The sequence below is a fragment of the Gadus macrocephalus genome, chromosome 16 (assembly GCF_031168955.1).
Source record: "Gadus macrocephalus chromosome 16, ASM3116895v1".
Taxonomy (NCBI): Eukaryota; Metazoa; Chordata; class Actinopteri; order Gadiformes; family Gadidae; genus Gadus; species Gadus macrocephalus.
Window position 1 is genome coordinate 9,243,684 of NC_082397.1, and position 15,753 is coordinate 9,259,436.

At 44.5% G+C, this 15,753-nt stretch overlaps 2 protein-coding genes across 2 annotated transcripts; one reads left to right on the forward strand and one right to left on the reverse strand.

The window, feature by feature from the left end:
- Positions 1 to 2,110: 2,110 nt before the first annotated feature.
- Positions 2,111 to 4,238, forward strand: LOC132474046 (P2Y purinoceptor 6-like). The gene has a single exon (XM_060074457.1). The coding sequence runs from the start codon at positions 2,271 to 2,273 to the stop codon at positions 3,279 to 3,281; it is 1,011 nt and encodes a 336-aa protein (XP_059930440.1). The 5' UTR covers positions 2,111 to 2,270; the 3' UTR covers positions 3,282 to 4,238.
- A 127-nt stretch (positions 4,239 to 4,365) lies between these two features.
- Positions 4,366 to 15,724, reverse strand: mfsd1 (major facilitator superfamily domain containing 1). Its single transcript, XM_060074456.1, has 16 exons — positions 15,485 to 15,724; positions 15,273 to 15,325; positions 15,006 to 15,118; positions 14,757 to 14,799; positions 14,290 to 14,357; positions 14,020 to 14,128; positions 13,313 to 13,415; positions 10,660 to 10,758; positions 9,968 to 10,079; positions 8,831 to 8,887; positions 8,267 to 8,423; positions 8,044 to 8,141; positions 7,444 to 7,556; positions 7,266 to 7,313; positions 6,801 to 6,903; positions 4,366 to 6,085 (listed from the first exon to the last, which is right to left on the reverse strand). Exons 1-16 carry the CDS (start codon positions 15,636 to 15,638, stop codon positions 6,082 to 6,084), a joined length of 1,434 nt encoding a protein of 477 aa, XP_059930439.1. The 5' UTR covers positions 15,639 to 15,724; the 3' UTR covers positions 4,366 to 6,081.
- Positions 15,725 to 15,753: the final 29 nt, after the last annotated feature.

A 15,753-nucleotide genomic window follows, 5' to 3' on the forward strand; every position in this document is an offset into this window, starting at 1 on the left:
AGAGAGAAAGAAAGAAAGAAAGAAAGAAAGAAAGAAAGAAAGAAAGAAAGAAAGAAAGAAAGAAAGAAAGAAAGAAAGAAAGAAAGAAAGAAAGAAAGAAAGAAAGAAAGAAAGAAAGAGAGAGAGCTATTCCCCCTGTAATAAATCGCCGTGTAAGGCACGCTGTGATGGAACATAGTGCTTTCAACACTCATACGCTCAATACCCCCGACCAGCGATAATGCACCACACTACATCACTGCCATTAAATATTCACAAGTTCAAAACAACCAGGTGGACTGTTGCACGAATGGCTGGGCGCACATTTGTACAAATGGCTTTGCGCACATACATACATTCATGAAATCGTTTATCAATGGCACAGGTGTTTATTAATGGTTTCCCATGGCATGAGGAAAAACACGCGCAAAACGTTTTTTTTCATTAGTTTATCTCAACGGGCGAATTTCCTGGTAGATCAAATGTATTACGGGTTGATTATTTTCTGTTTTCTATATATTCATGCAACCCCGATGACATACAAGAGGTCAGCTGTAACTAGGACTTTCCAGAGCCACATGTACAAGTAGTGGTGGTCGGGTTGTTTTAATCAGAGCTTTTCTGCTGTGGAAAAATGCCAGGTGAGACCCGTACACGGCGGGTTCTCAAATCGAATTACATTCCTCAAATTTTAATACCGGTAGGGTTTCAAAACGAAGAGGGCAATTCCCTAAAAAAAGTTTTTAGGGAATTGCCCTTTTAGGGAATTGCCCTTTCTACACATCTGTGTAGAAAATATATGAAGCCGTCAGAGGCAGAAACAAAGATTCGCTCTCCATGGTGCTGACTATACATTCTAAAACATCTGCCACACATGTCAGTTTAAATGAATGTTGAATTCATATATGGACTGTTTGCTCGATTCATATGACTTGAATATGGTCCAAGTGCCTATCCGTAGCTGCAAAACGCTTCAATTTTCATCCAATTTTCAACTTTCCGGTGGGGATGACGGAACCTGGAAAGTGAATTACATCACCGCTCCAGTGCAGCCGGCGGACACAGCGTCACGCTCCCATCTGCTACTGGTCGGATGGCAGCGGGAGGCAACAGCACTTTTCGCTTACGTTCAGCCTTAAAATCAACTATCCATGCGAGGTGATGCATAAAGGCTTCGTGCATAAGGAGTAATAAGTAAATGTGTGCAGCGGTTTCCTACCTGGGTATTGATGCAAAGAGCGAGGTGTTTCCTTTCGCGGGCGGACGGCAAGCTCCCGCCTCGCAGCCTCGAGTCCTCTCCCTGGTGCATGCTTCTAGAGGGATGTGATTTGTTTTAAAGTTAGGAACTTGCAGAACAAAAAACTGCAAATATGCGATACAAATCCGCCGTTTGCATGCATGCGCATCAGGCGGTTGCTATCACTAGACGCCGATATAGAGCCGTGATTCGGAATGATATTCTTAGCTGTTGTCGAAGCGCCTTCAGAAGCAGAGAAGCCGAGAGCCTGGCAGTCTCCGATGCAATCTGATCGTTTGATTTGATGTTTAGGAATGTCATTCGTCGATTTGGTATAGCGGATTGTATAGGGGCTCAGGACTCACCTATGGGTGGCGTTCTTCAACATCGCGGGCAGTCTCCGCTGTCTGGTGTGAAGTGATCACTTTCACAGCAGCACGAGTATAGTCCAGACTTGGGAAAATGCCTTGCAGCCAATCAGATCCCGAGATGTATTCCAGTTTTTTTTTTCGTTATTCTGTCGGGAGCATGCTGCAAGCCGGTTGTCATTTAACTTCAGTGATCAACTTTAAAACACAGATTGTAGCTCATTTTTATATAAACACACACGCACACGCACACACACACACACACACACACACACACACACACACACACACACACACACACACACACACAATCCGTGAGGTGAATGACATGCATCCGATTCACAGAGCCACATGATGTTTATAAGACACGTCAGTGATTCAGTGTGTTTACTCAATCTGTTCACCCGCAGCAGATATCATGGTAAAGGTTTGCGCGCTACCGTGGAGGAGGAGGGCCGGGAATAGAGCCGCATGACCTAAACAAACAGAAGGGCTTTGTGTGGTGTGAACGGGCGCACGCAGCCAGGCAGACAGTAATAGGTAGGTTACACGAGAGTCCAGTCAATTGTTCAGCTGTGTGTTGTCACCTTTTTTTTTATTATTAATTGACTATGGACCTCAGCTTAAGGACTTAAACCACTCGAAACCCTTGGAATCAGTCACACTCGATCGTTACAATCATAAGAATGGACGATTTCCACCTGTGCCCGTTGTCGGACTACTACAAACGGTTCCTTCTGCCGGTGAGCTACAGTGTGACCTTCGTGGCGGGCCTGGGCCTCAACGTGGTGCTGCTGTGGGACGTGTGCTCCCGGCAACCCCAGCAGCACCGCAACGGCAGCGGGACGGTGGTCTACGTGGCCAACCTGGCCGTGGCGGATCTACTCTATGTGCTGACCCTGCCGATACTCATCGTCAGCTACGCCATGGGAAACGTGTGGTACTTTGGGGACATCGTGTGCAAAATCGTGCGCTTCCTCTTCATCGTGAACCTGCACTGCAGCATGACGCTCCTGTCCTGCGTCAGCGTGTACCGGTTCCTCGGGGTGCGCTTCCCCGTCTCCGCGCTGCGCCTCAGGACCAAACGCGCGGCCGTGTGGACGTCGGGCTCCGTGTGGGTGGTGGTGACGGCCGAGGTGCTGCCAACCTTGGCTTACAGCCACACGGGGCTGATAGACAACCAGACGGTGTGCTTTGAAATGACCGATCCAAGGCAATTCAACCTCTACTTCCCCTATGGGATCTTCCTGTGCGTGGTTGGGTTCTTCCTGCCGTTCCTGCTGACCGTGTGCTGCTACTGCTCCATGATCAGGACGCTCTGTCGCCCGAGCAGGGCCAGCTCTCCGCTCGGAGCTGCGAACACGCGCAACAAGTCGTTACGCACTCTCGTGGTGGTGTGCGTCTTCTTCGTGTTCTGCTTCGTGCCCTACCATGTGGTGCGGACGGTGTACCTGTTTGTGAGGGTGTACATGGTCGACGACTGTCACGAGCTCAACGTGGTCGTGATCGCCTTGAAGATCTGGCAGCCGCTCATCAGCCTGAACTGCTGCGCCAATCCTCTCCTCTTCTTCCTGGGCTCGGGCAGGTACCGCAAGAAGCTCCGCACGTGGCTGTGTCCGAGGAACACGAGGGTGCTTCCGGCCGCCGTGTGTGTAGTGGTCGTAGAGGCCGGGCCCAAACTGTCATGCCCGGCCTGAGCCATGTCCGTCTCCGACGTGCCACTGCCACATAAATGCGTCATTTGTTATCCGATCATATACACCCCAGATAATGTGCATTCATTCAATTATCAAGACCTTGCTCATATTTGGGAGTGTGTGATATTGTCTGCATACATGATGAGGCCGGCATGGACAAGGCCGAAGTAGTAACCTCAAACCAGGTGTTGTGGGCCTAGTCAGTGGCACACCAATCTCGGCAATGATTCGAGATTTGGCGCCCTCTGTCGGTTGTATAAAGTAACGACAGCCGTCATAGTGAATAGGCCAACAGCGCATCAAAGGTTGCCACATAGTCTCTTCAGCGCTATAGAGCCCACAGGCCTTAATGTCAAATTGCCTATGAAAATGATCGTTAAAAGTAATAACAGTTGAACTTAAAAAATGACTGAACAAAAAACATCACGTAGCCTACAAGCAAACAACCGCTGCAGTACAAATGTGTTATGTTTTCGTGAGCAATGTGTATGCATGCAGACAGATTAATAAGCTACAGCCGTCATGTGAGGAGGAAGAGGAGGAGGATCATCATAATTTTAACAGGCTCCTGTAGCCCAGCGACGACAGATGGGGAAAGCAGTGGTCTGGGAACTGAGCAGCAGGAGGCGGGCGAAGAAAATGAGTTATCAACAGCTCATTAAAACACAATATAGCTGCACTCGATGAGGTTTAGTGCGCCCCCGGAGCCAAGGGTTCCCAGACAACATGACGCTCCGATAAATAAAAACACAAAACGCCAGTGGAATTAATGAGTTTCCGGCGGTAGACCCGTTGTAATGTGTTTTGTCATCGCTGCTTTCATCGAAGCAGGTATTTTCTCCCCTATGGTTCGGTTTTACCTGGGCTCCGAGCCTGACAGTCTGCAGTTGTGGAGGCCAAACGCTGACACCGGTTTGAGTCCCACTAAGGCCGCCCCCATTTGGCAGCATCGTCCTGGAATACATTCTATATAAAAAGCCTATATTGTATCATTTGTTGTTATAATCCCTCGGTAAAAGATATGCAGAGGGACCCCTGTTTTGCCTCATATGTGGATATGAAACAGGAATAGAGAAAACACAAATGTGTTTCATTTCATTTATTTTTTTGGAAATGTTATACAATTCAACAATTCTATGGAGGACCATTCTCATTTCTTGGAAACTGACAACTGTTGAAGGTTGACAACAATAATAAAAACATAGGAAACAGAAATGGACCTCAGCCATATCAAACAGTTGATAAGCCTACGTGTTTTTATACGGTTTTTAACCGATCCGTGCAGGTTCACCTGAACAAACAAGATCAAATGCATTCGCTCAACGTAAGGACTGATCGTAACTGGTACCGCTTCATTCATTTTCCATTAATTAAAATTAGTTAATGCAGTAATAAGCATTAACTAATGCTAAATGAACATTTAACCAATGTTCATTTAGCATTAGTAATCATTTACTGAGGTTGTTCATGTTTACTAACAGTGTTCAAGTTAAGAAATGGATTCATTTATACATTTTTTAAAAGGGTTAGGGTTAACACTTCCCCTAACCTATATGCTTTACTAACCCTAACCCTTTACAATATTGGTTATCGTTACCGAACTCACGCTAATTAATAACCCTTATGGTAATGTACCGACTGATTGAGGTGTGTTACTTTCAAAAGTGGTTTAACACCAAATATCTTCAAATTACCCTGCAAACAATTAGATCCCAATTCGTGTCATTATATATCACAATGAAAACGTAAACAAGACTCAATCATATGGTTTGTAAAGAACAAGCTTAACAAGCTTCAGAACAACGTAAAACATCCCTCACCACTACTTATATTGCAACAAAATGTTAGGAGCACCAACATGAGGCCACTACACTGACAAGTGCTATGGTCTCTCTCGCTATTCTGATCCTCTGGATCATTCAAGTAATATTCGATTTGATGAGGTGACAGGAAATTAACTTTTATGAACCTCCAAGGCTAGCAGAGAGGGCAGAAAGAGATGAAATTAAAGCAATAAATGATATTTTCAAGAATACTGGCTATAAAGGTCAATGAGGCATATTATTAACACTGAACATAAAGTAGTTCATCATAAAAGGCACTGGGATTTTTGTCTGCAGTTATTGTTACTGCTGACATATGATATGTCAACTTACTGAGTTAAAAAGTCTGTTTTGGCAGAATTGATATGAATGAATTAAAACCCACCACAGGAAACCCGATTGAAATACAATCAAAATAACATATTAATTAAAAGTACTGGGATAATTAGCCCCTGTTCCATCAGAAACACATTCAGTGACCTAGTCTGCATGAAGACGTGTGGAATAGTATTCACTTATCGTAGAATTAAAAAGAAACTAACCAACCAAATGTGCGGGCACACACACACACACACACACACACACACACACACACACACACACACACACACACACACACACACACACACACACACACACACACACACACACACACACACACACACACACACACACACACACACACACACACAGGTAGGTAGGCTCCAGTGCTATCCCACACCAGGTGAGTGGACACTGGGCAGGGATGTGTCAGTGTGTTGTCAGAGTCAGACATCACCGTGTCCTTCATCCCCATGGGGCCGACAGTCAGAGTCCTGGTGGGAGGAGCCACAAACCACAGCACTGAGGGCGGAGTCAATCCTGCCCTCTTCGCAGTTGATTGACAGCTCTGGTGCTAAGGGGAGGGGGCAGTGCAGAGAGCTGGCTCCGAAGCCCAGGACCATTTGTGTTTTTACGTGCTTCCCCTCTCATCTTCATCATCTGAAAGATAGCAATTATGGAACAAAGATGTGAAATTAGTATGCGTCATAACCGCTACAGTAGCTCTGACGAGATCATTAGCCTGCATAGTACACCTACAACACACTAGACAATTAACTGGGTCTGATTGATGCAAACATTAGTTTGAAAATAGCATATGGCCCAGTGTAGAGGAGCCTTCCCAGGGCGCCATGTCTCAACCTAGAGTAGGAGAGGCCACTCACTGTGTGGGAGGGCTGGCCAGATGCCCGGCCAGACCAGCAGTACAGGAAGACAGGGCTTTTCAAACCCATGCGACTGTGATGGTAGTTAATAGTACAGGGGGGAGGTGAGCAGTCGTTAAGCGAAGGGGGAGTGTTAGCGTGAGGCTAGCACTTTAGATCAATGGTTTTGTGAAACGGAACCCAGCTGGGCCAAAGATGCTAACCCTAATGTCCAATCATTGATCGGGATTTGGAACCACCTTTTGGAGACCCATCTAGCTGTCCAGTGTGGAGGGAGGCAGGGGGAGGGACAGGACAGGACAGGACAGGACAGGACAGGACAGGACAGGACAGGACAGGACAGGACAGGACAGGATAGACGGACGGACAGACAGACAGACAGACAGACAGACAGACAGACAGACAGACAGACAGACAGACAGACAGACAGACAGACAGACAGAGACGGACAGAAAAACAGAGACGGACACACCAGACATAGATCGACTCACTCCGAGTCTGAAGGGGCTTCTTTCTGGAGTCTGGCTTCCTCCTGGAGCCTGGTTTCTTCGTAGAGCCTGGCTCTGGCGGCAGCTGACAGGTTCATCTCCCCGGCTGGGAGAGGTGAGGGAGAGAGGTACAAGGAAAAACCTTTAGTGTTGAAATCTGGCCAAGCGTAAGAGAACACTGTGCCCCCAGGCGGTACTTTTAGGGGTCACAGCAGCCGGGGTTAAAACTGCAGAGTAGTAAAAAAAAAGGAAAAAAGAATGGGTCACAAAACATTCAAAGTAACAATATGTAAAAAATATATATATTTAAAAAAAGTAGAAGAATAATAGTAGAAATTAAAGGCAAATCCAGAGTGTAAATATTCTGTCCGGTTTTCTCTGTGCTGGTAAGAACAGGAAAGTCCAACATTAATTAAAGCAACCTAAAATCTAAGCCGAATGTAACGTCTACTGCTCCTTCATCCTTACCTTGAAGGAAGTCCACCAAGTACAGCACAACCACAGCAATCAGGGAGACTGCAGGCGAGGAGAAAGAGAAGGAGCCAGGGAGGGTAAGCACATGAGCCAGGGGCCAACCAAAGAGATCTCAAAGAACGAACGAAGGGCTTCGTCAACACAGGCACTCAAGAGGACTCAGATTACTGACTGCAGATGCAGGCGCAGAAGAAGACCTCCAGGAATAGGTATCCTCTGTTGTCTAGGATGGCCCCGGCTGCCATGGAAATCAGAGCCAGGCCCAGGTTCTGGATTGACTGCATGCTGAGACAAGGGAGGGGAAGGGTGGTCAACATTGACCCCGTTTAAGATGGGGTTGTATGGGTTCGCCTGATGCGCATTATGGGGTCGCAAAACTTGCAGAATAAAAAGGTAAAACGGTTATTGCCACAATCTACTAATAATCCCTTTGTGTGGTCTATTGGGCACTCGTCCACTGGGATTGATATTACGGGCAGGTGTGGAAGCAGATGAAAATGTTTGGTTGCAGAGCAACACATTGAACATTTTACATTTAGGGCATTTAGCAGACGCTTTTATCCACAGGGACTTACAATAACTACATTCATCAGAAGAAACAGAGAACAATATATTGCTGTCAGTAAAGTAAGGTTGTTCATTGAACAAGTGCAAAGCGGTTACAAATGTTAGGGTAACCCATTTCCTGTATACAACAAACAAAGACAATCGATTGAAAGTGAGGGTACCCCTCAGTTCCCACTCCATGTATTAGGTCGTAGTGTTTACGTACAAGCCGTAGGCGGTTCCCAGTTGATGATCAGGCACCACGAAGGCCACCATGGGCCATAGAGCACAGGCCAGCAGGGAGTAGGACACACCCAGCAGAGACTGCAGAACAACAGGACACAAGCACTCCACGTGAAAAGGCTGCGTAGAGCCAACACAAGTGACGCGTTAAACAGAAACAAGGTTAACAACGATTGCACTGCCCGTGTCGCCATGTTTGAAGTTACCATGGCGATCCAGGGGTTCCAGAAGGTGAAGGCCAGCATCATGTGAGCGGCGAGCGTGGTGACCACGGCACACATGACCCAGATCACGTTCCGGCCCGTCTTGTCCACCAGAAAGCCCAGGAAGGGAGACGCGGGGGCTGAGATGATGTACACCACACTGGGGGAGAGGGGATCCCAAACGCACAGGGAGGGATACAGATGAGATACGTTATCGGGATTCTAACACCGCCGCAATACTCAATTATTTGTGTTTGGTTGACTCAACAAACTCTTTTGTTGTTATGCAGGAAAAGTCAATGTTACCTTTATGTCAATGTGAAAGTGAATGAAGGTCGTACATAGACTGCCATCGTGAATTTGTCTATCACTCAGATACTCGTAGGATCAGTGTGGCAGTTTATCATCAACCAAGAAGGCAGTGAAAAGAAAACGCTGACTCAAAGTGAGCTCAATGGTTAAACAGACATTTCCCAAACAGATATTACAAAGTGAAAAATGACATTTGGTGATTAACCAAGCGTCCTTCTTCAAGTAAAGAAGCAAGTGTAACAAGACGCCTATTACCTGTTGATCGCTCTTGCTTCAGCTGGAGAGAAGTTGAACTTTTCAATGAAGAAAACCCTGTAATGCAACAAAAGACACGTGAAGAACAACAATGTTGGGGCAAACAGCCCGCAGTGAGACATGTTTGATCAGGCTCGGACAAACAATGGACGACATGCCGCCCTTTGCAGCCGGGATTTCCCGTTCAAACACATGGCAATCACTAACATAATATGTATTTGCTTGGCAAGTATTGACCTTCAGCTGCTGTAACAAGCGTGTTGCCACGAAAGTCGAGACCGCATTTTCGGGAATGAAACGCAGCTCAATAGAAACTAAACAGGCTTCCATGGTCGCAGAGTGCGGTTTGGTCTCCTTTTCCACAGATTCCTTTTACAGTTATAACTTAATACACCCTGCAATTTAAGATCTGACTCAGGGAACACAGGGAAGCCTGTAATACATCATCTGTTGCCTGGAGAGGCAATTATTTATTATTCAACTGGACAGGATAACCAGTGCATTACATTTCCAGGAGCTGCACTCGATTTCGGTTGGCTTCATTTGAGGTATGAAATTATGTTATTGATCCTAACATACTGAAAATGAGTTGACCTTAGAGGCTATTTTATACCTTCAAACCAATGGTTTGGGTAGTTGAGTTGAACTGAGTGGTAAAGCAGAGAGCTGAACAATGAGACAAGATGGATACCCACCAATATGCAGACACTGGTGATTGAGATTTTTCTTTTGATAAATCTAAAAACCATGGACTCAGCTTGTGTCCTGCTGTCCCTGATTGCCTCCCTGGCTGGTGTGAGGCCCATGAGCAACATTAAATAGGAGCAGTGGGCAAATTAGAGGAAATTACACCAACAACAGAGAGCTGCTGGATTGTTATTTAGTCATTTTCAGTTAATTATATTACAGAAATATTGCCTATTCTCCTTTTAGAATTGCTTCACATTAGAATAATCAGATGAAGCTGATATTGATAATCACATTGTGATTCATTGTTAGCATATCATTTTAGGATGCGGTTCTCGTGTTCAACAAAAAAAACATCCCTTATGCCTGTTCCCCAAAAGCATTGTAATGAGGCGCTGACCCAAGCGATATCATGACGGCTTAAAGAGGAAGCTCCGACACTGTACTCACTGTCCGAGGCCGATAAAGGGGAAGATGGCCACGTAGTACCCCACACAGATGATGAAGATGAGCCAAAGTGATAAGGGGAAGTCCTTCACGTCGGTTAGCTTGATCACCTCTCCTGTAGACACACATCCAGACAGGATCCAACCATCTCCATTACACACTTTCATTATGGTGATCTGCTTTTAAGACTTGGTTTCAGGTTTGTTACTCACATTAAGCTGTTATTTGGCTAGTTCAAAGGTAATTTACTTCATTTTTTTTTTTTATGCTGTACTACAGACTATTCTGCCTTTCAATTTGTATTTCAGTGAGAAATGATTTTACCAACATAATCATGCTTTGTATAGTGAAATCATAAAAAAAAAAAATATATATATTTTTTTCTCATTATTTTAAATTGGTCATGGGTCCAGATAGGACCGTCGCTTGGTCCGGACCCGGACCGCGGTCCGCCGTTTGGAGATGCCTGGTCTAGGAGGATGTAGGGGCATACCATCTCAAATTGTCCTTATTTTAAGTTTCTTTGATTCAGTTAAAGGCCATTAAGCCACACTAAGCCCATTTATTTCAATTCATTATCAAAAGGGACAATGTCTAAGTGTATAATAGACATTGTCTATTACTGTATAATGGAAACAAAAAAATATACAAATGAAAAAAACTTAAAAGGCAATAACTGGTAGGGCTTGGCACACCTGTTTTCCCCTGCTCCTTCTTCAGGATCCTCTCTGCTCTCCGGTCCAGGTAGCCCAGCACCAGTGCACATACCAACGAGAAGAAGCATGTGACTGAGGCTGGAATGGGGGAAGGTCACATAGAGAAGGGATCACGGTACAGTAAGGATATTCATAGAAACAAGTGGCAGGTAGGGCTGGGGGATTTGGCCTAAAAATAAAATGTCTGATTTTTTCAAACCAAACCCGATAACTGATTTTAGTCGATTATGTTTCTATAAATTACAAATATTTATCTTATTTAAGATTGGAGTATAAGAATGATTAACAAAAGTATAAAATGCATTTCCTGCAGAAAATGCGGTGAGTGATGTCGTACAAAGTGAGGTTGAAAATATTTTTGTATTAAAGCCACATAGATTAAGACATAAAGAAACGTTAAATGGCTTAAATCAAGTGAAGGGAAAAGTCTTCAAAATTCTAAATGGAGTGTGTGTGTGTGTGTGTGTGTGTGTGTGTGTGTGTGTGTGTGTGTGTGTGTGTGTGTGTGTGTGTGTGTGTGTGTGTGTGTGTGTGTGTTTAAGAGAATAGACGGTGTGTGATTGAAAATAGCCCAATAGAGCGGGAAAAACAGACCAATCTGGCAACACTGCCTGAACGTCCTCCAAAAGTAGCCTAATCCAACGGGAAAAAACGGCCAGTCTGGCAACACTGCTGTACGTCATCACGCTCCAGCGTCAATGTAAATCAATGAGACCAACTGAAAACGAAGCCGGTGTGGGTGTCGGATTGACTCGGCTGCCAGATCGACTCAGGTTCCTAGATGCGCAATAATGACTCACTTCCTGTAAACGCTGTCTTTTAAATGCGCATGCGTGTTTCATTCATTCCCATGTTATTCCCAAGTATTAACGATCTCCTTTTGTTTTCTAATCTATGAATAATAATCTAATGTACAAATTATTGTTGCCTATACTTGGGTTATAAAGAAGAATCGATTAACTCCATTCACTGAACGGGGCAATCCACTTTATTTCCAGCGCTTCCAACACAGAGTCAAAACAGCGACCCACACGCAGACACTTCCGTTCTCCTCCTTCACAATAAGAGTCCCTAACAGGAACTGGGTTACATATGCATTCATCAGTGCTTTCAGACGTGTTTCCAATGGCTTTGTTTGTGCGAAAGAAACAGGCTGCGTTCAATGAAATCAAAACCAAAACGGATTGAGCCTTCTTTTTAAGTCCATGATTGAGCCCCGTTTATAAACAACCCTTCCGGGTTTTGTCAGTTTGCTTGTGTCGATACGTCAAGTGTCGATACGTCATCTAAGCGCAGGACCCCGAGTCGATCTGGCAGCCTAGTCAATCCGGTACCCACACCGGTATGAAACTAAAACTGTGATTCTGAAACCATTCGTTCAATGGTTTGGAAAGATAAACGGTTGAAAATTGATTTAGTTACGTCTTAAACTGTTGGAAGTACCAGAAGACGGCTCTGCCGTCCGCCCATTGACTCCCATGTTAAAAGAAAGATAATATTTTAAAAGTTGAATATCTTCTACTCAGTATTAAATATTCAAAAGATTTGAAAAGAAGTGCGCGATTCCAAGCTATTCTGAATATTCTAAAATTTGAATGTCTCTAGGTGAAAAATTGAGGAAGGAGATAGGTCCCAAAGTTTGTAGAGAATAAGAAAGAAAGAAAGAAAGAAAGAAAGAAAGAAAGAAAGAAAGAAAGAAAGAAAGAAAGAAAGAAAGAAAGAAAGAATAAAACTTATGAAGAACAATAGTTGAGCTCTGCATGCAGCACTCACCTAATAACACAAATCACCTACTCTGCTGTGTGCCTCAGTTTAAGATGTTTGAATAAATGAGTTGTGCTGCTGCTTTTGGTTGCCACAGAGTTTAGGCACACACACTTTATTTCAGCGCATGCTGCAATCTTGATATTTAACTTTTTCTGAAGAGGAGATGGTGTGGCTAGGAAATACAGCACCTCAGAGAAGGGGAAGTGGTGGTGCTATACCCGATCAAGATCACTTTACTTGATAAAAAAGACATAAATAAATAAATAAAAGGTTCAATTTCATTTTTTTTTTAACATTGATTTTAATCAAAAAGTATTTTCCTAAACCGTGAATTCGAATTACAGTTAAAAATCGATTAAACTCCCAGCTCTAGTGCCAGGCTGGTTTTATGGCTTACATTCTGCAATACATTTTCTTATTGCAGTGGTTATGGCAACAGCCCAAATCACACGCTAAGAGGGAGGGATGTGAATGTGGAAGTGAAGCACGAGACGAAAGAGTGGCGGGAGGAAGAGTGAGGCTCATGTGATTCATCACCAACAGAATGAGAAACAGAATGCTCTGTCAGTGCTCTCTCCAGTGGCTTGGTTATCGGAGAACACCAAGACGCTTCTGTCAAACGGAGTGATCAAGGAGCTGCAACTCGAGCCCTAAAGTGGACCACTTGTGGTTTTAAGAATGATTTAAGCCTGATTTGTTTCTTTCTTTTGTGGAATTAATCATAACCTGTCGTGTAACACAATTCCCAGTAACATCTTCCCACAATCCTTAACTACTACAACCAGAGACGTGCCTAACTGGTTACCAAGGGGCTGTGAGGAGTCCTATTAAAAAACGTGTTAAAAAGCATCCACACAGACCGTACCTATCATGAGGGCAGTTCCAAGCGTACTGGGCCCCTTGGAGCCGATGAGATCCGCCACTCTGCTGTACACCCAGCCCATGATGTTCATGTTCACTGTACTGCCCTGCACAACGGCAGAGTAGAGGGGAAGGGAGCACAGAATGCAGGTTAACATGGTTAATTTGTCAGGTTAGGGATATATGTGCTGTTTTACTGATGGTTGACCGATCACCATGAATGATCACCATGAATGATCACCATGAATCACCATGAGTGCATTCATCATGAGTACCAACAATCGATGAATATGGTAAATGGACTGCATTTATGTAGTGCTTTTCTAACCAGTGGCCACTCAAAGGGCTTTACAATCGTTGCCTGACATTAACCCATTCGTACACACATTTACAGACTGACGTTGCAGTGAGACATGCAAGGCAAAAGCCAGATCGACACTCGGATAGGAGGATCTGGGGATCGAACTAGCAACCTTCGGGTCACATTGTCACACAAATGTCCGTACACGCATCTAGTGTTTGATTCATAATTTTTAGTCATTCACCTTCATTCTTTGCAATGTAAACAGCACGAGACACATTTTAACCCCTACCTTGTATTTAGTGCCAATTCAAAATGTTCAAATCAATGTACATGGCTTGTGGCCAGCATTCATCCACCAGATCCACAGTGAGTTGATCGCTCTTAACCTGGTTAAGTCAAGTGCTTACCAGTCGAGCCATGCTGAGCTGGAGGCCAAACACCAGGTTCAGCTCCTTCCCTTTGAACCAGTTGACGGCGTAAGTGTTCTGAGCCACGGACAGGGACTCGCCTCCGATTCTACCAGAAACAAAGACAATATGTGTTGAACAGAAGCCCATTCTGGTCACACTTAGATCGAACATTGAGAGCAAACATCTCATTCTTAACAGAAATATCATGTCAGCCCAAAAAGACGCATGTTATATCATGACATCAATGTGCTAATTTAGATATCTTACCCAAAGACAAACCGCCCAACCTCCATCAGCCAGAAACGATTCAACAGAGCCCCAGCAGCAAAGATCACCTATGAATAGGTGAAAGAATAAAGAGCATGATAAAATATTAACATTTACATTTAGCAGATGCTTTTATCCAAAGCGCATGTGCCTAAAAGAACGACACAATATATCGCTGTCGGTACAGTTATGACGTTCATAGAACCAAGTGCCAAGCACTAACAATTGTTAGGTTAACCCATTCCCTGGATACAGGATAAGGTGGCAATAGTAAGTACTATTTTTACATGCAAGGAAGTTGAACATACATCAAGTGCGTACATTAAGTACCAGGTCGTACAGGACGTTCAAACCTTGTCCATTTGTGTTAACAATGCAATGACATTATGTACGCTAGCGTTTATATAATGGAATAAGTAAAGACGCACACAAAAAGCCTTAAGAACCAACCTCCTCAGTAAACCTACCTGTCCAACGCAGACGAAAAGGGAGAAAATGATGGTTCCAAGCCTAAAGAAAACCGTAAAACACGATGTCAACAACCGCCAGGGCACGGTGACGGGACATGATTATGAGAACCATAACTCCAGTTAATATCTGAACGCAAGTTATGCCATCTCAAGTTGCATGAGACTTGAAGCAAACACACTCGGGAAACTTGACTCATTACAAATTACTATTTTTCCCTGTCACACACACAAAATAGAAACACAAACCTGATGCCAAAAACTCTATCAAGGAGAAATCCTCCGAGAAAGCAGAGGATTACGTTGGGCCAGGAGTACCACGCATAAAGCTGCATGAACTGGGACGTGTTCAAGTTCATGTCCTAGGGCAGGAAAACCAGTTAAATTCATCTCACATAATACTGGCTATGTTTCTTCTTAGAATGTGGGCTACGTGTGGGGGAGCGAGGCGTGGATACCATAGTGTGGGGTTGGAATTGGGATGAGAAAAGACTACCAAGTGGGTTCCCCTATTACCTGGACGACATCTGTCTGGAGCGCAGCCGGGTTATCATAGCAGAAGTAGCTGCCTGTAAAGTAGTTATAACCACACAAAATAACATTTCATAGGTAGGACAAGGGACAAGGTTCTCCTTTTGACATTTCTACTACAACAACAACAACAACAACAACAACAACAACAACAACAACAACAACAACAACAACAACATAGACCACTGACAACTCACCGAAGCCAAGGAAGCACATAAAAATAAGGACAACTATTCTGTGCAGCAGGCGAGTGGGGTCGCTGATAGCCGACATTTGTTTACCGGGCTCCTCGGCTTCGGATTCGCCATTTACGTTTCCCAATAAACTCTGGCGTTCCTCTATATCCGTCATATTATTGTATTTTGTGCGCGGACAAGTCGTCCTCGTCCGCTGTGGTGGGAGAGAATCCACTCGCCAACGGAGCGTATGGAACTGGGTCATGTGACCAGTCACCGCCACGTGACCA